Raw genomic sequence first — 25,877 nt, 5'->3', positions numbered from 1 at the left:
ATCAGTCATAAGGGTAAATTTTTTGAAACTTAGTAAATAAGCTTTCCATTGATGTGTGGTTAGGTTAGGACAATATTTGGCTGATTTACAACTATTTGAAAGTCTGTAATCTTAGGCTGCAAAAAAAAAACTGTTGTCCAAATGAAGTTCTTAGTTATGAATATTACTAATCAAAAATTACGTTTTGATATATTTTCGGTAGGAACGTTACAAAATATTTTATATCTTATATGTGTGTTTGTGTATATATATTTAATATAGTATATTAGTATAATACTACATGCCTTTCTATTTTAATCTTGATGAATTGTATTACTTATATATTATATAAAATTTTAGAGTTTAGATTTTGTTTTTGTTTGTAGTTGTAGAAACTAAAAAGTAAAACAAAGATGAAATAAATACAAAATAATGTAAAATGTGACTGACAGTATTCGTGACAGTTCTTCCGCTAGATGGTGCTGTTGTTTATGTTTCTTTACAGCATTATTATTCTTCGTCCCCCGCGTTTAGTCGCGTGACTGATTGTTTCGGAACTTCGGAACAAGCTTCAGTGTGTCTTTTTTTCACGGGCGGCTCATTGGTAACACGATGAATGCTGTCTTTTCACTTAAGCTGGGTCAATATTTAGTTCCCAGACACGCCGAGTTTGATTTTTGAATCGTTGCACTTCCTTTGCCTCCCGACACGTCACTGGAGCCAGTTGGATGGAAAGAGTGAGAAAAAAATATTACTGGGGGCAGTTGTGTCTTTTACTCTCTTTGAACAATCTGAAGCACACGAGTGACTTTAGAAGTACGTCGGGGGTTGTAGTAAGTTTAGGCTGTAACAGGTCAATTCTCTGCAATAGTACACAATGTACATTACGTAATAAAGTATTTTGTTTATTTAAAACAGCCTAGCACAATACCAGAAATACAGGGCTCTACAAAAATGAAACAAATGTCAGCCATAGTCAAAAGGGGTTTGCTTTGGTTGGTTTCAGTTTACAGTAAGCTACTGTAAAGGTAGTTATACGAAAATTCTTATTTACACCATATGGCCATCAGGATTTAGAAAATGTAGTGTAATTTTTTTTTTTCACGCCCAGTCATTCATATAATTTGAATGTGTTGTGTAACAGCAGAGCTATTTTTTTTAATAGCTAAATTAAAAAATACTATTTTAGGTTAATAAATAATATCACAAGAGCATATTGTTCTTGTTAAGAGATACAGACTTGTTCTTGTTAAGAGATAATAATCTGTTTATCACTATTTTACTTCATCAGTTATTGTTTTTTTCAATATCAGGTGCTTATATAAAGCACCCAACAGCTAATCTGTTATTATTATTATATTTTTTTGTAGTCACATTATTTAGTTATTTTATTAAATAGAAATAATGATAAAATAAATGAAAACAACCCTGCATTATTGGAAACTTAAAATAATATGTACTGGTAAAAAAATATGTTGTTTGTTATGTATTTAATTATTTTTTGTTTGATTTGATTTGTTTTGTTTTTGTTCATAGTTTTAACAAAAAAAGCTTTCAGATTTAAATTAGAAAAATGTCTTGTAATAGTTGCTTATTGGGAAATGAAATTATGAATCTTACTTGGGCTGTGTCATTTAGTGTCCATGAGCAATAGCCTACGCAATGTTGACAGTTGTACTAAAAATTAAATGACCAACAAGTAAAATATTAACCAAGCCTTCCGTTAGAATTTTTTATTGGAAGTTAAACTGTTAAAAAGAGAAACATTTACAGTTGGTTTCTTTGACACATATTTTACTTATGGGTTCCAGTGCACTGTTGTTTTAGCTTTATCTCTTTCTAACAGTGTAGGATTACTCTAAATGCGAGATGAAACCAGAGAGTTTCAAAGGCAAACCTGTACCGATGCATTTTTTGCACAGCATGAATCTAGTTTTTAATGTGTGACATGCCTGTGCAAGTTTATACCTTTTCCCTGTACTTTCCTTTTGCTGCTCAAACCTGTTTGAGTTGTTGTTATAGGATGAGGTCATATTTAATAACAGTAACTCTTAACAGCTCCAGTGTAGTGATGACATAAACTAAGTTTCTTAAAGTTGCATAATAATGAGCCTGGATCTGTTGTATCCTTTTTCCATATATTATTTTGTTCATTTAAAATATTTCATTTCTCATGTCATGCATAAGGAACCCGGCTTCTTGTTTCAGTTTTAAGGTAAAGTGACTCTCTTACTTGGCTCTGACACTGGAACAGACATTTACATGAATGTGTGCTATGCTTCCTGATTGCTGTTTTTAGATGAACAAAACATGAGACATCTTGTCTGCAGGTAAATCATTAGGGCCGGGCAGAACAGTGAATTAATTAACATATTTAAACCACTACCTACATATGCATGCATGCACATTTGTGGTTTCAGAGGTAGTTCATTAAATCATTAAACTATCCAAGTTTTTGAATAGTTGTCCACGCAGGCAGATAAACCTGTAACATTCCTCCAAGTTCGCAGGAATGTAGAAAAATACAGATCGCAGTGATATGGTAAACGGTGTCTGCAACTGCTACAGTCTATTATCTCATCTGCACACATTTAGTTTGTAGACCATGTCACGCAATACAAGAGTAACACAGGAGGGTTTAGAATAATCTCACTGCTTGTTTAAAACAAAATAGTATTGTATCATGTATAAAGATGTCTATTATTCTATAAACTTGTCTGTTTTTTTGGCACTCACTATTTTGATGAGGTTGGTGCATTTAAATCCAGCATTACTTTACATTCTAAAGTATTATGAATTATTTATTTATTAATCATTAATCACCTTTTTGGAACATAATGAATCTTTTTATTGTTTTTGTAAAATACCAGAATTTCTGTAAGATTTATGTAATTGTGACAGTTAGATGGCATTTGAGGATTTGAGGTTTCTGCATGGCCAAGTCAGTATACTTTTGAAAATGTTATATATATATATATATATATATATATATATATATAGATATCAGTATCCAAATTAAAACCGTATTCTATATGTATATATATATTATTATTATAATAATATTTTTTTTTTATATGTATATATATTTAAAAGGTGTTATGTTTGTATTTTTGTATTATTATTATTAAGTTTACAAAAGTAATTACATATACATAAAAAGACATGTTAAATGCAAGTAAAGCGTCTGCTTTCATATTTCAAATAATTTTGTTGAAAATAAAATGTCAAAATATGGGGGAAATAATGTTCCAAAGTGTAAAATTGTCATTTAGCGTAATGGTCCCAACTTTAAATAAACATAAAAAATAACAAGTTAAAAAATACATTTGTTTTCTTGGCATTTTACAGTAAGTGTTGTTTGTATTATATTAAAAGGACTATGTCTTATTGTTTTTTAAAAGTATTTAAATAACCAGGGGACTTTTGTCCCGAAAATGCAGTTTATCAGAGGTCACACAGTGTAACAGGAACAAGAAGCCATTCTGAAATCGTATAAAAAACTGATAGTCTTTCAACAGTGTGTGACACCATCAGATGGCACCACAAAGACTGTGTGGTGCTGCAAGAAAATTGAGATTATTGCTCTGAAATATTTGATATTCCACCTTTTCATGGTGTGATAACATATGTTACAAAAACACATCATTCAGTGAAATACCAAAAAACACTTTTCACAAAAATACAGGCATGCCAGGGGAGCATCAGTAAAATGCTTATTGTATTTTAAAATTTGCTTCTGCAGTCATTTACTTTTATATATTATTAAAACTAATTTAATGACAGACTAATACTAAAAACATTTCAGTTATGAGAACAATGGCAATATTATCTCTCTTTTTTGTATTTTTTGATTATGGTTATTAAGAGTTGGTAATTATGGTTAACAGATATAATTATGTAAAAATGAAACAATATACTTATTGTGACTTGTACTTATTAAAATACAAAAAAAGAGTGTGTGATCATACTAAATTTTCACTTCCCTAAAAAATATTAATTTAATTAATATTAAATACTATAAATATTTACAGTATTATTTACTTAATTAAATACAATTTCTGTTTCTTATATATAATGTATATATTTATATGTATATTATATATGAAATATATTGTGTATATTGTATATTAAATGTAAATATTTAGAAATGTATATGTATAAAAGTATATGTAAGGTTAAAATATAAACATCAGAACCCCCAGAAAAATATAAATCTTTCTAATAATATATTTTTACCTGGCATTAAATTAATGTTGTTGCCGAAATTACGGATTTTTTTTTTTTTTTTAATCAGCATACAGAAGTATGTCCTTATTTCATCATGCTTGAACAATGATTTAAATTGGAGATAGACTGTACAAAATAAATGCGTAAAATAACAGAAAAGGTACTGGCAGCTCATTACACGCAATATTATCCATTAATTTTACGGACATTTCTGTTAACTCTAAAACACAATGCAAGGAAATGTAAAATTCAAAATACTAGTAAAACACCTGTAAAAAATGTATATGGAAAAATTCCTTCCAATTATACAGTATATTGTGCCCTATTTTACAGATTTTTTTTTTTTTATAGAGTGTAGTTTTATATCGTAAGCTGGTCTTGAGAGGTTCCTCCTGGTCTTTAAATCTGCATTTTATAGGTCCAGTGCTGCGTTATCTAAAAATACCTCTTGTACCTCAGAGGGGAAGGGGAATGTGGCCCACCCAGTGAGCATTCGTGTGTTGCGCTTGACAGAGGGAGTATGTGGAAGTGGCATATGAAAAGAAAAACGTCCCCGTTTGCTCCCTCCCAGCTGGAGAGAAGCAGAGGGGAGGATGAAAGAGAGTGAGGAAAAGAGAGGTGGAGACTCATCGCTTGGCCGCCCAGACTGAGGCTCCTCTCTGTGTTCATGCCACAGTTGATTAGTGAGTTGGTGAGTGGCCTTCCTGTCCTGTCATGCAAGGCCCAAAGAGCCCTCTGGAGCTAAAGTGGACACTGGACACTGCTGAAAAGAGCACTTGGCTCTGGTAGAACATCTCACTTATGTTTTGGTACGTTTGTGTTCTGTGCAGGACCTAAATGGAGAGTTACCATCAGAATCAGGTGTGCCAGAGAGGCAGGGAAGCGATCTGAGGACCTGTTGCATCTATGAGCCGTTGCTTGTGAGATTCTGAGAGGTCTCAGGATGGAGGAGCAACCAAGCTGCCCCAATGTCAGCATTCCCTGCTCCAATGAGCAGAGAGACAAGAAGAAACGCTATACTGTGAGTGACGTCTGGTGCTCTTATCTACATTTTGAAAGCTCTGGCTCGCTAAGTTGTAGCACCGGATATGTGACTGTTTTAATCCTTGTCTTGTTAGGTTTACAAAGTAATTGTCAGTGTTGGAAGGCATGAGTGGTTTGTGCTTCGGAGATATGCGGAGTTCGACAGACTGTACAACACCGTAAGTAAACTGAGTTGTAGTCAATGTGAAAAGACAGGCAGAATCCACTGTAACTATGATTTGTTTACAGCTATTTTTAAGTGACATTGATTTTGGTTTGGAGCTTTTTTCTAATGAAATATTCACATATGACCAATTAATGTAAAGTATAAAACTGATAATCTTTTTGAAATGTATATTCAGAAAGGAATATGCTTTTATGCTCACCAAAGCTGCATTTATTTAATCAGAAATACAGTACTAATGTAAAATATTATTAAAATGTAAAATAATTTTAAAAAATCGATTTGAATATGTTTTTAAATGTAATTTATTCCTGTGATGGCAAAGCTGAATTTTCAGCAGCCATTACTCCAGTTTTCAGTGTCACATGACCTTTTGGAAATTATCCTAACATGATGATTTGCTGGTAAATAAAGATTTCTTATTATTATTAAAGTTGAAAACGCTTGCCCTGCCTAATATTTAAGTGGATGCTTTTTACAGGATTTTTTGATGAATAGAAAGTTCAAAATTTAATTTGAAATACAAATCTTTTGTAAAATTTTGTCTTTACTGCCAAATAAATCCTTGCTAATTAAAAGTATTCATTTCTCTAAACAAATCGTACTGACCCTAGACCTTTGATAATAATGAGTCTTTTTGCAGTTAAAGAAACAGTTTCCTGCTCTGAATTTGAAGATTCCTGCTAAGAGAATATTTGGAGATAACTTTGATCCAGGTATTTTACAGTTCTTTGGTTTCTCATGAAATAAAATACATATTGTTCAGAGCTCACAGGAACTTATGTCATCTCGTGCACATACATTAGTGATTTCACTTCATTTAGCTTAATAGAGATCATGTGTATTTGCCAAATGAGATTATCCAACAGTGTTCCATACAGAAAATCAACCATGCTAAATCCACCCTGCCCTGAGCCCATAAAATCTTTGTCTTTGTTTAGTCTCATGTTATGCTCTCAGACAATGTGGCAGCAAAATTGTGTGCATAAAATAACAGAATGAGAATGCACACCCAAGAACCAATTGTATTTAGCTCATGTGTGACCAATTATGTGGCTAGTATATGTGGTCAGGATCTTTTTCATGGAGAAACCATGAGTCTGGTCATTGGAAGCACATGCAAAATCTGTGCACATGTTGTAAAGTCTCGCAGGACAATAGCAATCTAATTATTTGGTGTACATTTTTACAGTCCCATGCTGCACTGAGAGACTTAGCCCATTGGTTTTGATAATTGACTGATACATTAGTTATTTCCCAAAGGAGGTGATGTTATCATGAATAGTTCTCAAAAATAGCTCTCAGGTCTGTTCTGGTCATGGGCAGCATGATATTTTCAGAATTTTCAGATGCTTACGCTTTGGATGAACCACAATCGTACTCTCCTGTATTTTTGCATAAATGTCACTTGCTGGAAGTTAGGCAAATTAGGCAAATGCCAGTTTGGACAGGTTGCTTGACATCTGAAAAAACCCTGCATAGTTAAAAAATCATCCAGACAACTTTAAATAGGAGTTTGCTTGCAATGAGGATAAACATGGTTTGTGTTTAACACAAAGTGTTTAGTGCAGTGAAGTATTGGCTACCAAAAGCATGAAACCAAAATTCAAGAGGCTTTTAAAAACCAAAATTGTACATTATCGTATTTAGCCCATGTCATGGTAACTCTTTTGGCCTGTGCAGTTCATAATAACATTAAATTAAAAGTATATACATTAAAACTGTAGTGTCGTGTCACTACCCGATGAACTTAAAATCAGGCAAAATCAACTGAGAACCACTACTATGCAAGTTAAAAAAAAAAATTCTTAAGCTAATTTGCATCTACATATTTTGTGTAATTCTTAGAGTTCATAAAACACAGAAGAGCGGGGTTACATGAGTTTATTCAGAAGATTGTGTCCAATCCACAGCTCTGCAAATAGTGAGTATATATCAGCCAGTTACTGTTGCTTCAGTTTTTATCAACACTCACAGTGTCAGTGCATCTAAATGTATGTAAAATTTGAGTGGGCTTTACAATGGAAACGTGCCAAAACCAGATATCTCTCTGAACTTTGAGTACAAAGCGGTTTGATTGTATCTTGTGAACCCATGCCAAATAAAAGATGCTTCTTTTTGATTCTCTGTAAAATTTGCCATGGTTACGGTTCTTGTTACAGCCAGTTGTTGATGTTATTTCATATTCCTCCTCACAGCTGTGGCTTTGTATTGCCTCAGTCAGACCTCTAACATGTGAATGTTCATTTTTAAATGCGCAGTCCAGATGTCAAAGACTTTCTGCAGATGGACAAATCTAAAAACTTCTCTGATGCTTCAGAGGATGAAGATGATAAGGTTGGTATATGTACTAATGTTATTTTTTTAATATATAACATACTGAGTAAGTGGTCTTCATTCTTTTCTTTTTGTCTTGCTTGTTAGCTGTATTGACAGGCATTAAGTGTTATATAGTTATATTTTAAGCATTTTAACACGCTGCAGTTATTGATAAATTCAGTGAATTCTTTTTTTGACAATCCATTCTAAGGACACAGTATGCAAAATAGCTTGTGCTATAATCTCTATTATGCATCTTTTTTCCTGTTTTTCTGTATGCCATTTTATTGTTGTACTATCCAGATACAAATAAACGCTAAATAAATAAATACTAAGCGCATGTTTTACTACTGCTAGTATTATCTTGTTTTGCCATATCCTTTCAGAGTACCTCTACCTCTAGAAATATAAACCTAGGGCCATCTGCAAATCCACTGTAAGTATTACAGAATTATTTTAAATAATCTATTGCTTTTGTATAATGCTAAATATAGTATTTCTGTCATAATTTGGATGCAAAAGTGGTAGAAATTAATGATCCATATGTTTTAATTTTAGCCTTAATCACTGTGTTTTTTCAACAGTGCAAAGCCAACTGACTTTGACTTTCTTAAAGTCATAGGAAAGGGAAGCTTTGGGAAGGTACGTTTTCTTTTAAAATAAAATGCCTAATGATGGAAATGATCTAAAATGTGTGACTTCCACAGTTTGTGAGAGAAAGTGGGTCAATCCCTTCTGTGTTCATTTTGAATCAGTTACTGAAAGCTCTGAATGTCACTGAGGCTTAATATATTCTCTGTTTTCTTTGCTGTACGGTTAGCCATAGCATTTGTTTCTGAGCCACGGACTGTCTGTTTAGGAAGTGAAAGTTTCTCAGTTTTGAAGTCAAAGCTTGTCTTTTTTTTTATGCCCATGGGCAGCCGTATTGGAAGGTGAAACTGTTGCTAACCCACCGTGTTCTCTCCCACACAAAGGTACTTCTTGCAAAGAGGAAACGAGATGGGAAGTATTATGCCATCAAAGTCTTGCAAAAAAAGGTCATTTTAAACAGGAGAGAGGTAATGACTTTCTTTGTTTTAATACCTACTCTTTCTTTATGCTCACTCTGTTATGTTCTTTGACATTTGATTAATGAATTCCCTTGAAATGTTCTTTCACGCCAGCAAAAGCACATTATGGCTGAACGTAATGTGTTGCTAAAGAATGTTAAACACCCCTTCCTGGTTGGACTGCACTATTCCTTTCAGACAACAGACAAGTTATACTTTGTCCTGGATTTTGTCAATGGTGGAGAAGTGAGTATCTGTGGTTGAGAAGCTCAAGGCTGACGTCTGCCTTATCAGATCTCACAAGCCACTATTTGGCAGATTAAACCAATATGTTATAAATATAGCTATTGCTGATGCTGACAGTGACATTTGTCATTGTATGACTTCTTAAAGGGACAGTGTACCCAAAAATAAATGTTCTGTCGTCATTTACTCATCCTCATTTCGTTCCAAACCTGTATGACTACCCTTTTTTTGTGGAACACAGAAGAAAGATATTTTGAAGAATGTTTTTTTTTTATTTTGCACAGTGAAAGTCAGTGGGGACCTCATTGACTTACATGTTGTATACCACCCAAAAGACATAAAATTAAGTAAATGATGACAGAATGTAACACTTTTTTTGGTGAACTATTCCTTTAACAAGAATTTGACGTGTAAATCAGATGATGAAGCCAGTGCATGACTGTTCCTAATTTTTGGTAATTTTATTGGCATTTTGCAGGGTTCCTATACACAAGCTCAATTAGACAACTGGTTTGACTTCCTGTTTTTAGATAAAAGCCTGCTGACGATATTTTAAACATCAGCTAATGAAACGCCACACCAATAATTGTGAGACAGGCTACAAAATAGACATGATGTAATGGGTAACCTGACTATTTTTCTGCATTTTTTCATTGAATATTACAACTTTTGATTCTTTCCACTACAGCTTTTCTTTCACCTCCAAAAAGAGCGGACCTTTCCTGAACCCAGAGCGAAGTTTTACATTGCTGAGATGGCATGTGCTCTGGGTTACTTACACTCTCTTAACATTGTTTACAGGTAAATGCAGTTTCACTAAAGGATCACTTGTGTTATGAATTCTAGGTGATTCTAGGATGATGTTTAACTGTTAAAGTGTGTGAGAATTCCCAGAGGCAGTGCAATGTTTAACAGACACATTCTACACCACCTCCTTCCTATGGTTTTCCCAGTTGCTGCCCAGAACGTATCTGAAACATTTTGATTGGTGAACTGGCTTAACTGTAGTCATTTAAAATTACACTCACGTGTGAAACGACCATCATGAGAGCAGTGTCTGCATTCATAGGGTGTGACGCTATATGACCGCAAAGAATTGCTCTTCATATGAATTAAATGCATTATGAATAGCTTGTCTTGTCATATTATAATACCTATAATTCATTGTTACGATTTTTCTGTGTAAGGTTCTGTGTAATGTTTTTTAGTTGAATTGTTCCTAGAAACATATGACAAAAAATGCTAACAAATTAAGTGTTCTTGTGTTCCCAGGGATTTGAAACCAGAAAATATCCTGCTGGACTCTCAAGTAAGTGCCTCTCTTTTTTTCCCACACTTTTATCATTGCCAGAGCGTAGCTGATCAACATTGATAGAGTTCCAGGGGAAACAGAGTAATCTACACTCGCTGTGAAGTATAACAAACTCTTCTGATTTCCCGAGACGAGGTGTACAGAGTGTAGCTTTGTCCAGCCAAGTGAAATATTGCATTGAAACTGAAGACCTTTTTTTTTTTTTATTATTTGTAACAATGCTTGAGATTAGTTTAAGTTTTATTTGTACATTTCCTTTTGAATCTGATGAAACTGAGAGGTTACAAGGCCCTGGCAAATATTCCAGTCAGACACGAAATTCTTTGGCTCTGTGAAGAATAGGCCTTTTGTGTGGTGACATGCTTCCTGAAAATGTTCCTGTTGGAATCTTTTGTCTGTTAAGGACATATAGCCTTGACTGACTTTGGACTGTGTAAGGAGGGCATCTCTCAAGCAGACACAACAACCACATTTTGTGGGACACCTGAGGTATTATATAATATACATATGATGGATGAATGATGCTTACTTTACAGTTCAAAAGTTTGGAGTCAGTATGATTTTTTTTAAATAGGAAATCAATACTGTTATTCAATAAGAACACATTAAACTGATCATTAAAGACTTTTGTTATTTTGTTCTCGTTCAAATAATTCAGGAAAAATGGATCACAGTTTAACATATTACTGTAAAATATTATAGTAAATATATTCTTTTTAATTAGTTGTCAAATTACTTATCTTGATTCTTGTTATTGAATTGTTACTGATTTGCTCATTACGCTTTCCCTAGATTAACCTCATTACATTTTCAGCAAATTAACTGCAAATAAATGTTAAGCTTTTGGAGGCTAGAATAACGCTATGATTTTAACGCTATAATTGCGGTCTCTTGTTGTCACGATAGTATCTAGCTCCAGAGGTACTCAGGAAACAACCCTATGATAACACTGTGGACTGGTGGTGTCTGGGTTCTGTGCTGTATGAAATGCTTTATGGGCTGGTAAGTTACAAATCAACCGTAAATTTGGGTAGTTGTCTTTGAAAATGTAGGCAATGTAGCTTAAATCTTGTTTTACCATTATGTCAACAGCCTCCATTCTACAGCAGGGACACGCATGAGATGTATGACAACATTCTTCACAAGGAACTTGTCATGCGCCCCGGGGCATCCACAGCTGCCTGGTCCATCCTTCAGGCCCTGCTGGAGAAAGACAACACCAGGAGGCTTGGCTACAGAGATGACTTTGTGAGCTATTTAGTACTGATATATCACCCCCTGGTGGATGATTTTGTAGAGTATTTCAGTAGCAGCTCATAAGGATTTCTGCAGATTAGTTTCATATAATATATTACATTCAAGCAGGGAGTGTTGAATTGAAAATATCTTGGAATATTAAACAGTGCTTTTATGTTATATCCTAATTGTTGCAGAATGAAGTCAAAGGACATGAATTTTTCTCATTTATTAACTGGGATGACCTTGAACAGAAAAAGCTTCCTCCTCCATTCAGCCCTAGTGTGGTAAGACTTAGTTCAACCATAAATGAAAAGTTGCTGAAAATTTACTCACCCTCAGGATATCCAAGATATAGTTTAGTTTGTTTCTTCATCGGAAAAGATTTGGGGAAATTTAGCATTACATCGCTTGCTCACCAGTGGACCCTCTGAATGTGTGCCGTCAGAATGAGACTCTAAACAGCTGACAAAAACATCACAATGCTCTAAAGTAATCCACACTCCAGTCCATCAGTTAATGTCTTGTGAAGTGAAAAGCTGCATTTGTAAGAAAGAAATCCATCATTAAGACCTTTTTAATTTCAAACCTAAAAATAGGTGTCTATCCATAATATTGTTTTCTCAAGTGAAGACGTCGTCTCTTCTAAATTAGGAGAAAATTATATGCTGATCATGCACCATTTATTAAATAAAAATAGCCCAAATCAGTTCTAAATGTCACTATATTTTGATTTTAGAGGACAGCAGTGGATGGATTTTTGTTTTCACTAGAGGAAGCATTATTTTGGTCTCATATTTTAATATGCTGTTTTTATCAGCTGTTTGGATTCTAATTCTGACGGCACCCATTCACTGCAGAGAATCCATTGGTGAGCAAGTGATGTAATGCTTAATTTCTCCAAATCTGTTCAGATTAAAAAACAAACTCATTTTTGATGGCCAAAGGGTAAATACATTTTCAGCAAATTTTCATTTTTGCGTAAACTATCCCTTTAACCATATAACTATTTTGCTAAAGTTTAAAAAAAAACATATGTATGAGTGTATTCAAACAGTCATCTATCTTATGTTGTCTTGCAGGAATCCCAGTATGACATCTCAAATTTTGATCCTGAGTTCACAGAGGAAACCATGCCAAACTCTGTGTGCTTCTCTTCGGGGCAGTCAATCGTCAATGCTAGTGTTATGGAAGCTGATGATGCCTTCGTGGGATTTTCTTACGCTCCGCCATCAGAAGATTCTTTCCTGTAAGGGTGGCGCTGCTAATGGCGATCCACAGAGAGCTGAATGAAACGTCTGTGATCGCTCTCTCCGATGAAAGGGAAGAATTTGTTGAGCACGATGTCACGATCAGAGGGTGGACCTTTGTGTTTCCTAACAAAAGTTTTGGGATGCAGGGTGTTTCAAACTTTATTTTTATGAATAAATAACATTATATTGTGTATACATTGAACGCCTTCACTGAGAGTTTAGCTCAGGAGCTGAAGTATTGATGTGTTTTTTTTCTTTTTCGTAAAAATTATTTTGGAGGGCTGATGATATTTGTAAACAGAATATCTACTTTGACACATTCCTTGTTTTACCCCAACTCTTACACTTGATTGCTTAAATACTGTGCAGTACTATATGACCAGTTATGTTCTTGTAGTTTAGTCTCTTATCAGAAATTTGCTATGGAAAAAAATGTTCATATAATGTCAACGCGAGCAATTAAAACATTGCTGATTGACAAATTAATAAATTATATATATATATCATTTATACTGTTTAATGTGTATGTGAGTTAGAAAATAGGCAGAAGCTGTTTTGATATCAACTGTTTTGAAATCAAAATGAATTTTGATAAACCCTGTAAGGTTTTGGGTCATCAACAGGCATAATACAGTGTGAATTGAACATTTGTTGCTATTTTCGTGTTAGATTTGAATGAGTTAATAGCACTTAAATACTGACAATGACCCTGTAATGAACCTTCCCACCCTTTGATTATGAGATGAGACACCACAGTGCCTACTGACTTATGATACTGTACTGTACGAGTAAACATTCTTGAAATACTTGGCTGTCACGTGATGCCTCTCATTTGCATATTTGCATGTGTTATGCTACCGGGCCAGAGCTTAATTCATGCCCAGTTACCAAGCTGTGAAACAAAGAATATTTTATAGAACAATATGATAACGTTTTTAAATAAATGTGGTGCGTCACCAAACTCATTGAATAACGCAACGCCTTAAAATGTTTGCTCACAGGACACTTCTCATTTGCATATATTATGAGCACGAGCTTCCCGCCAAAATATGTGTGTTATCCGTTTTTAAAGAAAGAGGTAATAAAATATGTAAATATGTGGGTTACCTAAACTCGACAGCAGAATTGAATTGTGCACCGCCTGTAAGTTTTTATTTACAGGTTTTAGACGCCTTATTCGAGGTTGACGTTCCACTTTGCGCTATTTTGGCTAACACGTGATACATCTCATTTGCATATTGTATAGCGCGAGCTTCCCGCGCAGCTACGACGGTGCATTTCGAAAATATGGATGGGCTAAATTCTCTAAAAGAAGCGATAATCATTTATTTAGACAGAAGTGGTGGATTAAGTAAACTCATCGAAGACTGTAAAGTCTTTAAAGGTTTGTTTATGAAGTTGGATGCATTATTAGTTAATTAAAATACTTAAGCTAACAGGAGCTCGCGAGGACGTGACACGTCAGGGGTCCGCTGTCCACATCCGTTTTTATCTTAACTTTTAATTATTACATTTAAATTAAAATAACAAGATGACTTCATGACTGTTCACACACTGAACACAAAGGAAACAAAGGAGGCCGTGTATCGGTTCAGTTTCGATGTAAACCCCTCTGATGTGCTTGAACTGGACGCCACTCTGGGAGACTGTATACTGCACGACCCTGTTAAAGCCGTTTCACTCTTTCAGTCAGTGAGTTTCACCAATAAAAATACACAAATACCCAACTTATTAGTCCGTTACACCACGATTGGTTATTTAAAATGGCTTAGAGTATATTTACATATCAACCACAGTTTTCCGTTGGTGAAATGTATGGAAAGGTTAAAAAGGGGTATATTTTATTGTGCTTAACATATTTACATCTAACGTTACTATGTATTGAAACAAACAATTAAGAGTGCAGTGGTTATTTTTCAGGTTTGTTATCTGTCTATAAAAACACTCTCACTTATTGACCACATTGAAACAGAAAACCAGGTAAGGAGCAGGTTAATTAAATGCAGATTTCACTTATTTGTATCTTTTCATATATGTGTGTTTGTGAGAGAGAATATATTTGGGTATACTTGAAATTCGCTTTGATACACATCAGTGTATTAAAATATAAAAAACATAAGTTACATTTTTTTCTGTATAGGTTAATGTTGTTTTAAAGCCAACCCACTTGCCACCTTTTCCCAACTATTGTTTGGATCTCTCCGAGTTTCCCCGTGGGTATGGTCCAATGAGACCCTTAGCTTTGGAGGGCCTTGTAATTGCTATGACACGTGTCACCAAATACACACAAGGAGCCAGATTTCTCTGCTCAGAAGAGAAATGCCCTTGCTCTAGAGGTAGGTAATGTTATTAACTTTATGGGTTTTTGTAATTGTTGTCCTACACAATTTGTCAATTTGTCCAAAGGGTTTCATCATATCAGGGTTCATGCACCAGGTGCCACAGAGTCTGCCACAGTTAGGAGCGATTTTACCTGCTTTCTCTGCTCTTCTCCACTGAAAGAGGATGTGAAGTCTCGGGTTTTAGGGGGTGAGACAACATTAGTTAAAACATATTAATGAAATATATGGAGTATAAACTTGAATCATGAAATGATTAAAAAAAAACAAAAAAAAAACGTAATATTCAGCAAGGATGCCTTAAATTGATCAAAGGTGACTATCAACATTTATAATGTTATAATGTTAAAAAAATTACAAATATTTCTATTTCAAATAAATATTACTCCTTTGAACTTATCAAAAAGTCTTTAAAAAGCCAAGTTTCCACCAAAAAAAAAAAAATACAGAAATAATTTCATATAATATTTAATTACATTAAATGTTTGAAGAGAAAACATTTTAATTGTAATAATAGTTTTTACTGTATTTTGGTCAAATAAGACTTCTTTAAAAGACAATAAAAAATGTACTGACCCAAAACCTTTGCTTAGTATTGCAGTTGCCCACTTACTAAAAGACAGGACATGGTTTCTAATCCACAGATAAACAGCTAGTTGAGCTCATTCATGTGAAAGCAGTAGATGTTTTGGGAGTTCATGATGCTGCTTCCTTAAGATATCAATCTGTCACCGTTTTTCTAAGAGGTAAGTGCTTTTTGCATCTTAAATTACCCCTTTTTCTTTCTCGTGGTATTGCAAATAATCTTTACTTTTTAACTAACCATTAGGAAATAATCCAGTTAGTTTGAATCGTCATGCCTGATGAACATATTTTCATAATGTTGAAGCAAAGCTCTCAAATAAATAAACTGCCGAAACACATCCACTCACAGTGTCTTTCAGTATTAGATTGGGTGTTCCTGTCTCCTTCAATAATATTTCTCAGCTAGCCAACTGGAGAAACCACAGATTCTCTGGACGGTATTAGCATATTGTGTTGACCTAGTGTTAGTCTGGAATTCAATACGTCGGGCTCCAGTTACTGAACATACATGTTAATAAATGTAAGGTACACTCATTAGTTGCTACAACCCATAGTAGAATCATTGTTTAAAAGAGCCTGCAGTGTTTCTCTTGGCAGTTGTGTAGGTGGTGAACATGTTTCTCAAATAATAAGTGAAGACCTGCTCTCAACTATCATTGTTTTATTTCTCTTAACGTAATTAGATGAACTGTGCAACTCCATGAGAATCGGCCATCTGTACCAAGTTGTGGGGATTCCAGCTCATGTGCACCAGTGGCCCAATGTAACCTGGAGCATAGAGGCCTGCAGCGTCCGACCATGGACCCCCAAATGTAAAGCCTTATTTTTACTTTGATGTAAAAATAAGACTTATGCACAGCATGTCAAAGTCATTTGCTCCTGACCGCCTTTCACAGGCCCCTGTCTGGTTAGCAACAACTTCCAGAACCTTCAGACAGCCATGGCCTGTTCCCCATGGAGGTTTGCTGCCATTGTAGCCAACTCATTCGGTTCCCCGGTGATCCCACCTGGACTCTACAACACATTAAAACTGGGGCTACTTCTTAGTTTGGTGCAAACTAAAGATAATCCAGAGTCTCCCTACAACCTGGATGTGCTTGCTCTCACCAGCGAGACTCTAATCATTGACAGGTCTGGGTTTTTCAAATGCATGTCTCTAGCTAAAGGTCATCAAAATATGATGCATATTATGTGCATATTTATTCACAGGTTGATGAGATACAGCCTGCCGTTGGCCTCGCGTGGCATTCATCATACACTGACAGGCGATCTGTTGGCATCTCTGTCTAGAGATGAACATGGAGCTGGTACCGCCAACATCCATGCAGGTTCAGCTTTGCTTGCATCTGGAGGCATCTGTCTGTTGGGAGATCTCACAACCTACAAGAAAGAAAGGATGGACATGCTTCAGTCTGGTGCCAGTTGTTTAAATTATTTCTAATAATGAAGGCACAAGATAGAATACATTATACATGCATTTTAAGCAATCAAGGAAAGCAAACCTATTTTTGCCCCTCAGCTCTCGAAAGCAGAACTGTGTCTGTTTTCATTCCTGCCAAGAAATATGGTGATGATATAGACCAGCAGCTCTCCTTCCCAATCCAGTGCAACTTTTGGGCCGTAGTTGATTCTGCTTCCCCCTCCAAGAGGACAGCCAGATGTGATAATGTGGTGCTGGGTTCTGTGGTGGGTTCATATCCAACTGTATTCATAGTCAAATGGAGCTTTTCCTCAGGAAATGAGATGGGAATGTTATTCTGGGAATTTTATAAGCTTATGGTACATACCACAGGACTGATCAGATGTAGAAAAAATGCAGGAATGCTTCACAGATGACCCCACCTCTTTCTGTATTTTGGAACAGGAACCAGAGACAATGCCATCTATTTTAAGAGTTCCTCATTGTACTTATTTGTGTCAGTAGCCAAATTACTCCCATTACTCCGAATTGTCTAAGCAATTACTTATTTTATAGTACAATGTCAGTGCTTCTATATAGACGTCATAGTTTTGCAGCATCTTCTTATCTTACAGTGATTATGATTTTAATATAAATACAGGAAATGGGCTCAGCTCCTCTTCAGCTTGCAGAGTCGTTTGGACTCATAGTCCAGTGTCGAGAGACAAGCAGCAATCATTCACTCCTGTCTATGACAGTGCATACTCTGAGACAGGCCATGTCCCCAGGAGAGCCCCTATATCCAGCATGCATGCAGTTTACAACACAAGATTATAAAGAGGTCAGTCAGAAAGAAGTTCTTTCATTCAGCTCAAATTATTCTGATAGGCATTGTAACTCTTTGCTCAGGAAACATTTATTATCTTACAATATTGACTTCCTTTATGAAGGATCGTCTTTTAACTGTAATATTTCACAATAATACTTTTTTTTTAACTGAATTTTAATCAAATAAACAGCCTTTGTGAACATAAAAGACTTTTATAAATCACAAAAGCTTTATTCCAAACTTTTTATCAGTAGTATATAATAAACTGTAATTGGGGGGGCTGTTTCTTTGGTTGTTTGAAACTTCTAGAGATCTTGAGTAACTTACATAATGTGGTTAATAAAGATAGCCTGTTTTTTTGCCCCAGCTCTTGGCTCATGCAAGGCAACTAAAGGTGGACATGAGTCCTGAGGCTGAAAGGATGATCCACAGCTATTACATGGCCAGTCGCAGGGTTCGCTCAGACTCAACACAGAGATCCACTGTCTCAGTCACTTCTGTTAAACTGCTGTAAGCTCTACAAAAACAAAATACCCACAGCTACATATGGCTGCCTTATTATACCACTAGATGGAGCAGTTATATAACAAGTCTACAATTTAGCACTGAGTTTCCAAAGGACTGTGAACAAATTTTGTGTAATAAAAAAAAATTAATTAATTTATGTTTGTTTATTTATAGTTTTTTTTTTAAATGTAATATTTAGCTAATGAGTAGGCAACAAATGGTAGAGGAAAAAAAAAAAAAAAGAAAATCTAACTGCATTACATAACCCTCTTCGGTCATGCAGATGATGAAGCACTCCATACAAGTAGAAATATGACCAGTTCATACACATGACATGTTCTGGTTCTGGCAGGATTGCTCTGGCCCAGGCTCATGCTAAACTCAGTCTAAGAACACAAGTTCTTGAGGAAGATGCAGTCATTGCAGTTCTGCTGTGTGAAAGTTCAGTCACCCTAAAGCATGGTTAGTTCTCCCATATTTTCTAAATTCTGAACAAATGGATACAAAAATAAATGTTTCAATAATTTATTTCAATATGTAAAATCATCATAACCCATTCACCTTTTAGCACTTCATTACTAGTTTATAGTTAGGATCAAGCTCCTGTTTCAGTGAGTGCATGTTCCAGAGTTTGGGAATAAGAAAAGTTTGTCTTGGGAATGCAGGGGCCTCTGCGCTTGTTTTTCCACCCAATGTGGTGTTTCCCTGTGCTCTCCGTGACCTGGACTCCTTGCACCAGAGGGACCTTGCGCTGGAAGAATTCCGCAGACAGATCTTGCATTTTGTGCAAGCCTATGCAACCTGCACAGTAGAGGAATAAAACCAAGGTGTTACACACAGGAAAAAAATATTTTTATGGCACCATGGGTTTACAAAACAAAGAAACCCCGAACACATACCCCATTTGTCTCAACATACATTTGGTACATCCAAAAAAACTAAAACCCACACAAAATTAGGTAATCAACTGTGCAGTTGCTTCAGATAGTCACATTGTCAGCAACCCAATCTGGTCTGATGGGTAAACGGCAAAAGTGATATTCATCATTGCAAAGAAGCACTAATTTAGTCTCCAAAACACAAATTAGCAGTTAAAGAAAAATTTGATGGTAGAAAATCAAATATTCTAATTTTAAACCAATTACAATGAATACTTGAAATAATCATTAAAAAAAAAAATTACCATTAATTCATCTGCACTTTTCAGGTCACGGTTTTCTAAGTGGCGACCCTTGTACCTGGTGGGATGAAAAATGCAGGGCAAATTAAATGCGGGTGAAAGCTTAAATGGGAAACTGGTTAGTCAACTATGCAGTTGTTTCAGATAGTCACGTTGTCAGCAACCCAATCTGGTCTGATGGGTAAACGGCAAAAGTGATATTCATCATTGCAAGAATCACACATTTCATCTCAAAAACACACAAATTCGCAGTTAAAGAAAAATTTGATGGTAGAAAATCAAATATTCTCATTTTAAACCAATTACAATGAATACCTGAAGAAATAATAATCATTAAAAAAAAAATTACCATTAATTCATCTGCACTTTTCAGGTCACTGTTTTCTAAGTGGCGACCCTTGTACCTGGTGGGATGAATAAAGCAGGGCAAATTAAATGCTGGTGAAAGCTTAAATGGGAAACTGGTTAGTCAACTATGCAGTTGCTTCAGATATTCACAGTGTCAGCAACCCAATCTGGTCTGATGGGTAAACGGCAGAAGTGTGATATTCATCATTGCAACAAGCATTCTGTCTTAATATATCTACAAAAAAAAAAAAAAAAAAAAAAAAAAAAAAAAAAAAAATCGAAAAAAAAAAAAAAAAAAACCAAACACCTCACATTTAAAGCTTTTACAATAAGTACACAAACTTACCAGTTATTTCTCATTTGCACTTCTCATGTCACCCTTGTCCAGTGGCAATCCTTTGACCTGGTGAGAAGAGAAAAAGTAGGATAAATTTCATGCTGGTGAAACCTGAAATATGATACTGAGTAACCAACTGTGCAGGGGCTTCAGATAGTCAGTGTCAGCAAACCAGTTTGGTCTGATCAGTAAACGGCAGAAATGTGACATTCTTCATAGGAACAACAAACATTACATTTAAAGCAATAATGCATACCCATTTTAAAATGACCGGTTTTTATTCATCTGCACTTCTCATGTCACCCATTTCCAGTTGCAAAGGCCAGGATCCTTCCATTGACTGCAGCAATCATCTGGTTCCTTTGTGATTCAACAACAACAAAGAGGATAGATTTAATTTATAATTTAAGCTTCAGCTCTGCATGTAAATTCTTACAAGAAAATAAATAAAGACAAAAGGAATGGACTACTCAAATTCTAAAAATGACCACCAATTACCCATGTTGTGTTTCAGCCAGTATGTGCATGTGCGTATGTATGAGATACATACACAAAAAAACAATTCCACCTCAAAAAGATGACTGATGAACTAGGGGTCAAAAGGCACATGTAACAAAGCTCTAGAGTAGACCCTCCCACAGAGGCACAAAGGCCTGGGCAGTACTAGTTCAACTCAAGGTCAGGACCTTTATCAAGACCACAGCACCTCCAAGTGAATCAAAGCCCTGATTAACCAATCCAGGTCATAGAAGACCATTCCCAAACCAGCCAGGCCACACGGGACGGCAGACCTATGCCGGACAGAGCACAGTCCTGCCGACAGCAGAACAAATGGCAAAGGAGCAATTTATCACCAGATCTGGGACACTCGCCTGCCAAAATGATTTATAACAGTCCTCATGGGATACTTAAATCCTTTTTAGGATAGGTCATGATTACAACATGATTTGGCAAAATCATGTCAATTTGTGTAGAAAGACACCTTAAGAATATTGATTATGCGCTCCCAGAAGGAACCGAATACATCCTTTCAAAACTTCTGCATCCACTTTGAGCTCCAGATAAATAGCAATTCGAGTAATTTTCTCCCCATAATAGCTAAAAAAAAAAAAAAAAAAAAAAAACTAATCTACAAGCAACTAAAATTATAGTGTATGAGGTTAATATAAACCTACATAAATGTTTAATTATCCCATTTCGAAAAGGAGAACTTGACAGTAAAAGCATATTTGGGTTGATCTGCTTTTATTTGCAACAGGCGACTTTTATTGAGACATGCGCAAGTTTTTTTTTCACCGCGTAACGTTCACGCAAGGATCCTCAATAGGCCACTCATGAGCTATAGAGCGATTCGTGCCTAACGATCCATTGATAAAACGCAATGCTTTTTCAATAAGGAGCAACTGCTTCAAATCAAGTTAATAAAATAGTAATTGTGCTTCTACGGAACGACGTAACAAGTAAGGATTATGTAAGTTATTCTCTATGTAACGCGCGTGCTGACTAACCACGTGGCAAAGCCAGGGTGCAAAAACCTCTACAATAGTTTATAACCTCATTAACAGTTCTACAAATAGAATAATACTTAAACTTCTGTTAAAATGCATCGATGCAATAATTATTGTAGTACATTTACCTCAAGTTATACTGCAACGTGTAGGACTTGTGACCAGCTCCTTCCACGCTTGGGAAGAAAGGATATGACGCATGCGTACTTCGCGTTTTAAAGGGGCACTTCCTAGTACGAGCAGCACATGCGTGTTGGATATTACTTAAGTCTGACGTGCCACGGTGTGATCAAATGCAATCGGATTGATGTTTAACTCTTGCATACGTTTATGACACGTTTATAAATAAAGCACTACCAAGAGAGTAGCCTACTTTGTTTGTTGTTTATATTTAGAGCGCTCCCAACAAAGTTTTTTTTAAATGAAAATCCTTATCAAATTACTATGTATATATACGTATATATGTATGTATATATATATATGTATATATATATATATATATATATATATATATATATATATATATATAGATATATATATATATATATATATATATATATATATATATATATATACATACAAACAAACCCATTCATTTAATAATCCAAGTAGTTTGCCTCTCAAGCAGATTTTCCTCTCTCACGATTAAACATAAACAGTAATGTAAACATTTAAATAAATAGATAAAGATAATCCATTTAGACCCATAGATCAGTACGCTCTATATAAACTTTAAATCTGAAGCCCGAACTTTAAGTATAAAATGTTAAATCTCTTTAGAGGGTTTTAACAACTTTCAGTGCACTACATGATTTAGATTTTTAAAGATTTTTTAACATGTTTTAATGAGAATGTTTGCATCACATGAGATATATTAGAACTGTAATTGAAGACAATAATAATAAAAACAATAAAATATTCGATATTAATAATGTTCAGTGCATGACAAATATTTTAAACCAAAGTTATTATACAGTTTTTTTTGGGAACACATTATTTTGCACATTGTGAAGGATTTATCTTAGAAAACATTGAATAAACCTGAGATCAGTGTAATTTTTAAGAATGATTTTATTCACTATTCCACATGTGCTATTCACATGAAAAAGATGAAGGAGGGAAGGTAGGAGAAAAGGGGATGATGTTGCTATTGTTGCGATTCTGACAGACCACTTCACATGACGAATGTTAGGTTATTCACACATGCATTTAGTGCAAATGTTGTAACAGAAAGTGCATAGCCGACAGCTCAAGCATAACAGCTCATTAACCCCACACACGAATTTCAGACAGAGTTACACGTATAGAATTGCAGAAACAGAATTCTGAGCAGAAACCCAAGAGCACAATTTGTTTAATATTTTAATCTTATTTACATATTGGAAATAATTAGGATATATTAATATGCACAATACTCAGTTGTTTGCATGGCACAATAATCATCATTTCAATGAATTTGCAAATGGTTCATTTGCCGCGAAAAACAACCATGTTAAATTTTACAGACTGCAACAAAATTTATAATAATAATAATAAAAAAAACTTTAATTGTTTAACCTTCATTCTTCATTACCTCCAAAAGTCTTATGTGCAAACGATCTATGTTTGAGATGTTGATGAAGATGCCCCTTGATTTTCATTTGAGTTACCCAGGAACTGTCCAGTGGCACCGACATATAATCTTGAACGCATCGGCCATTTCTAAAAGAAAAAAGCGACAAATACAAAACACTTAAGTCAACAGTTTTAATGAATTGCTATGCGTAATTAACTGGATATTTAAAGAAGCCTTGACCTTAACCTTAAAGTCTCCTATTCAAAACTTTTAATACTAAACACGTGTTTTGTAAATTGATTAAAACATATAAAATCTCACAATATTTTCGGCGTTAAAGTTCACTTTCATTCTAAAATATAGGCTAATTCGACTTACTTTCACAGGATGTAAGTAGCCATCTCCCTTAAGTGAGTTCAAAGCTTCAGTTTGTTTTGTCTTGTCCTCTTCCACCCCTTCTTCTTGCAAGGTTCTTGTTAAATGCGCTATGTATGTAGTTGCCAATATCAAGACGTCGAGTTTGGAGAGTTTGGTGTCCGGTGGCACCGACGGCAGTGTTCTCTGTAGCTCGAGGAACGCATGTCTGAGCGTCTGGACGCGACTCCTTTCGCGCGCTGCGTTGGCTGCCGCGGGTCTCCCTCTGCCACCGAGGCCACTAGACGGGACCACCCTGGAGCGGGATAGGGCCTCTGCGCGCCGGCTGTCCGCTGAGAGCGTGTCAGGACTGGGGCTCGAGTTAGGGCTTGATGCGGGACTGTCATCCATAACTGTCACAGAACCAATGCCATCCATACGAATCGACTGTCTTCCAACCATTGAAATCACTTTTTAACCTGGTTAAAATAATACATTCAAAAAACACACCAAACAGGCACTTTTATTCAAATATGCGAGAATGATATTTCAAAAAACAAGTTTAAGCTATAAGGCACTCACTAAAAACTTATGTAAAAACATTTTTCCTCAAGTGAGCCAGAAATCTCATGGCCAGTATGAGTCATTCAGTGTCAAAGAAAGAAATATTAAACTAATAGACGCCTACAGTGTTTATGTTTTTCATTAAATAATTTCAGCCAAGAACATGAAGTTTTAATATAACCATTTTAAGAAGAATTGTGGGTTACATTGTAGCTATAGGTCATAAGAAGTTATTAAAATGTAAAAAAACATACCTGTATTATTGTTAAAAGTGCTGTCCTATAAAACACACATTAAGGCATGAAAACCTCCAAAGCTCTGCAAAAAAATCCTGTTTAAAATAGTAGTCCTTTTCTCGTTGCAAAAATATATATAACCAGTCGTGGTGCTGCGCGTGAAAGGTGCGGATATATGTCCGCGCACACGCACTGTCCTCACCTGAATGACTGCGTAAAGTCTCCTGAGCCTCTAATTTATCGGGGAACACAGAAAGCTGACAAGTGTTTCACTCCGGTGCAATTAATCAAAAGCCTTTAAAACTCTGGCAACTCGAGCCGTTCTCCACTGTTTTCCCTTCGCATCGGTCGGTAGGAGGGCACAGTCCATTTTTCGACGCCAGAGGCAGCATATTTCGGTCCACCCAAAGTGGTTTTGCAAACCACAACTTCTGAATATTATATGAAATATTGTTTATTCAATAAATAAATACCCATTTCCTCTTGATTGGCTTTGTTTGGTGAAAATGTATGTGGTTTGTGAGACACAAGCATTCTATTTTAAACTGCCAAACAGATTATATCAGATCATCTGCACGGTGCTCTTAACTCCTCTTTAACATTTTGAAAGGGATATTGATATTATAATTTTGAGCCGCAAACATCAGCTTCATTTCCTGGGATAAAGCCAATAAATAAACTCTAAACACTGCAATCAACTGGCATGCTTGAGGAAATTCTTGTGAGACTCCTAAATTAATCATTCTGTTTTCCGCAAACGGAGATGTGGGAGAATTAATGAATGGAATTATTCATAACATGTATATCTGAGACTGTTCTTAATAAACATTGTTTTTGTAAGGATGAAGTAACAGTATTGCCCCCAGGCCAATAATTATGAACCAGAGCAAATGAGGTTAAGTACGCTTCTCTGTCTAATTACTCTACATCTTTCAGAGGTTATACCCTGGTGTAGATATTAGTATATTATATGCAGGAATTGCATTTATGGATTACTGTACTCAGCGCGTAGTATGTCTAAACATTATTATAAAATTAGTTTTATATTTCATATAAATACCATACCAGTCTAGAACTCAGTGTCCATGATGTTGATAAGCTTGCTGGATAATGTGCAAGTTGAAATGAAGCCTCAGTAAAAATAAAAAAAAATAAAAATCGTATGAATCTAAATGATAAATGTGCAATTATAATGTATTATTATATATTTTTTTTTACTTATTTAACTAGTAATTTCATGCTTTAAATTAGATAATTTCATTAACTAATTTAAAGCAGGATGCAGTGAGATTGGAGCATTGCAGAAGC

The 25,877-nt window shown here is 35.2% G+C and overlaps 3 protein-coding genes and 1 long non-coding RNA gene across 4 annotated transcripts; 2 read left to right on the top strand and 2 right to left on the bottom strand.

Moving 5' to 3' along the window:
• Positions 1 to 495: 495 nt before the first annotated feature.
• LOC109047799 (serine/threonine-protein kinase Sgk3-like) lies at positions 496 to 13,634 on the top strand. Its single transcript, XM_042752464.1, has 17 exons — positions 496 to 733; positions 5,035 to 5,227; positions 5,325 to 5,408; positions 6,057 to 6,129; positions 7,262 to 7,337; positions 7,675 to 7,750; positions 8,119 to 8,168; positions 8,317 to 8,374; positions 8,707 to 8,790; positions 8,896 to 9,027; positions 9,716 to 9,828; positions 10,300 to 10,336; positions 10,742 to 10,828; positions 11,246 to 11,341; positions 11,432 to 11,587; positions 11,773 to 11,862; positions 12,658 to 13,634. The coding sequence occupies exons 2-17, from the start codon at positions 5,150 to 5,152 to the stop codon at positions 12,826 to 12,828; spliced, it is 1,461 nt and encodes a 486-aa protein (XP_042608398.1). The 5' UTR covers positions 496 to 733; positions 5,035 to 5,149; the 3' UTR covers positions 12,829 to 13,634.
• Positions 13,635 to 13,772: 138 nt separating this feature from the next.
• LOC109085756 (minichromosome maintenance domain-containing protein 2-like) lies at positions 13,773 to 19,666 on the top strand. Its single transcript, XM_042752465.1, has 15 exons — positions 13,773 to 14,212; positions 14,268 to 14,281; positions 14,404 to 14,520; positions 14,749 to 14,808; positions 14,969 to 15,164; positions 15,235 to 15,357; positions 15,812 to 15,913; positions 16,436 to 16,564; positions 16,649 to 16,883; positions 16,962 to 17,167; positions 17,272 to 17,438; positions 17,813 to 17,992; positions 18,348 to 18,490; positions 18,840 to 18,949; positions 19,153 to 19,666. Exons 1-15 carry the CDS (start codon positions 14,116 to 14,118, stop codon positions 19,305 to 19,307), a joined length of 2,034 nt encoding a protein of 677 aa, XP_042608399.1. The 5' UTR covers positions 13,773 to 14,115; the 3' UTR covers positions 19,308 to 19,666.
• LOC109085757 lies at positions 18,999 to 22,121 on the bottom strand. Its single transcript, XR_006158525.1, has 6 exons — positions 21,989 to 22,121; positions 20,609 to 20,712; positions 20,362 to 20,418; positions 20,017 to 20,071; positions 19,671 to 19,725; positions 18,999 to 19,288 (listed from the first exon to the last, which is right to left on the bottom strand). It is a non-coding gene; the product is annotated as an uncharacterized LOC109085757 (long non-coding RNA).
• Positions 22,122 to 22,934: 813 nt separating this feature from the next.
• Positions 22,935 to 25,144, bottom strand: LOC109085755 (transcription factor 24-like). The gene is made up of 3 exons (XM_019100252.2): positions 24,588 to 25,144; positions 23,794 to 24,248; positions 22,935 to 23,561 (listed from the first exon to the last, which is right to left on the bottom strand). The coding sequence occupies exons 2-3, from the start codon at positions 24,229 to 24,231 to the stop codon at positions 23,460 to 23,462; spliced, it is 540 nt and encodes a 179-aa protein (XP_018955797.1). The 5' UTR covers positions 24,232 to 24,248; positions 24,588 to 25,144; the 3' UTR covers positions 22,935 to 23,459.
• Between the last annotated feature and the right edge of the window lie 733 nt (positions 25,145 to 25,877).

The sequence above is a fragment of the Cyprinus carpio genome, chromosome B24 (assembly GCF_018340385.1).
Source record: "Cyprinus carpio isolate SPL01 chromosome B24, ASM1834038v1, whole genome shotgun sequence".
Lineage (NCBI taxonomy): Eukaryota > Metazoa > Chordata > Actinopteri > Cypriniformes > Cyprinidae > Cyprinus > Cyprinus carpio.
The sequence above is the reverse complement of the archived record's forward strand: the minus strand, read 5'-3'. Positions and strand labels throughout refer to the sequence as shown.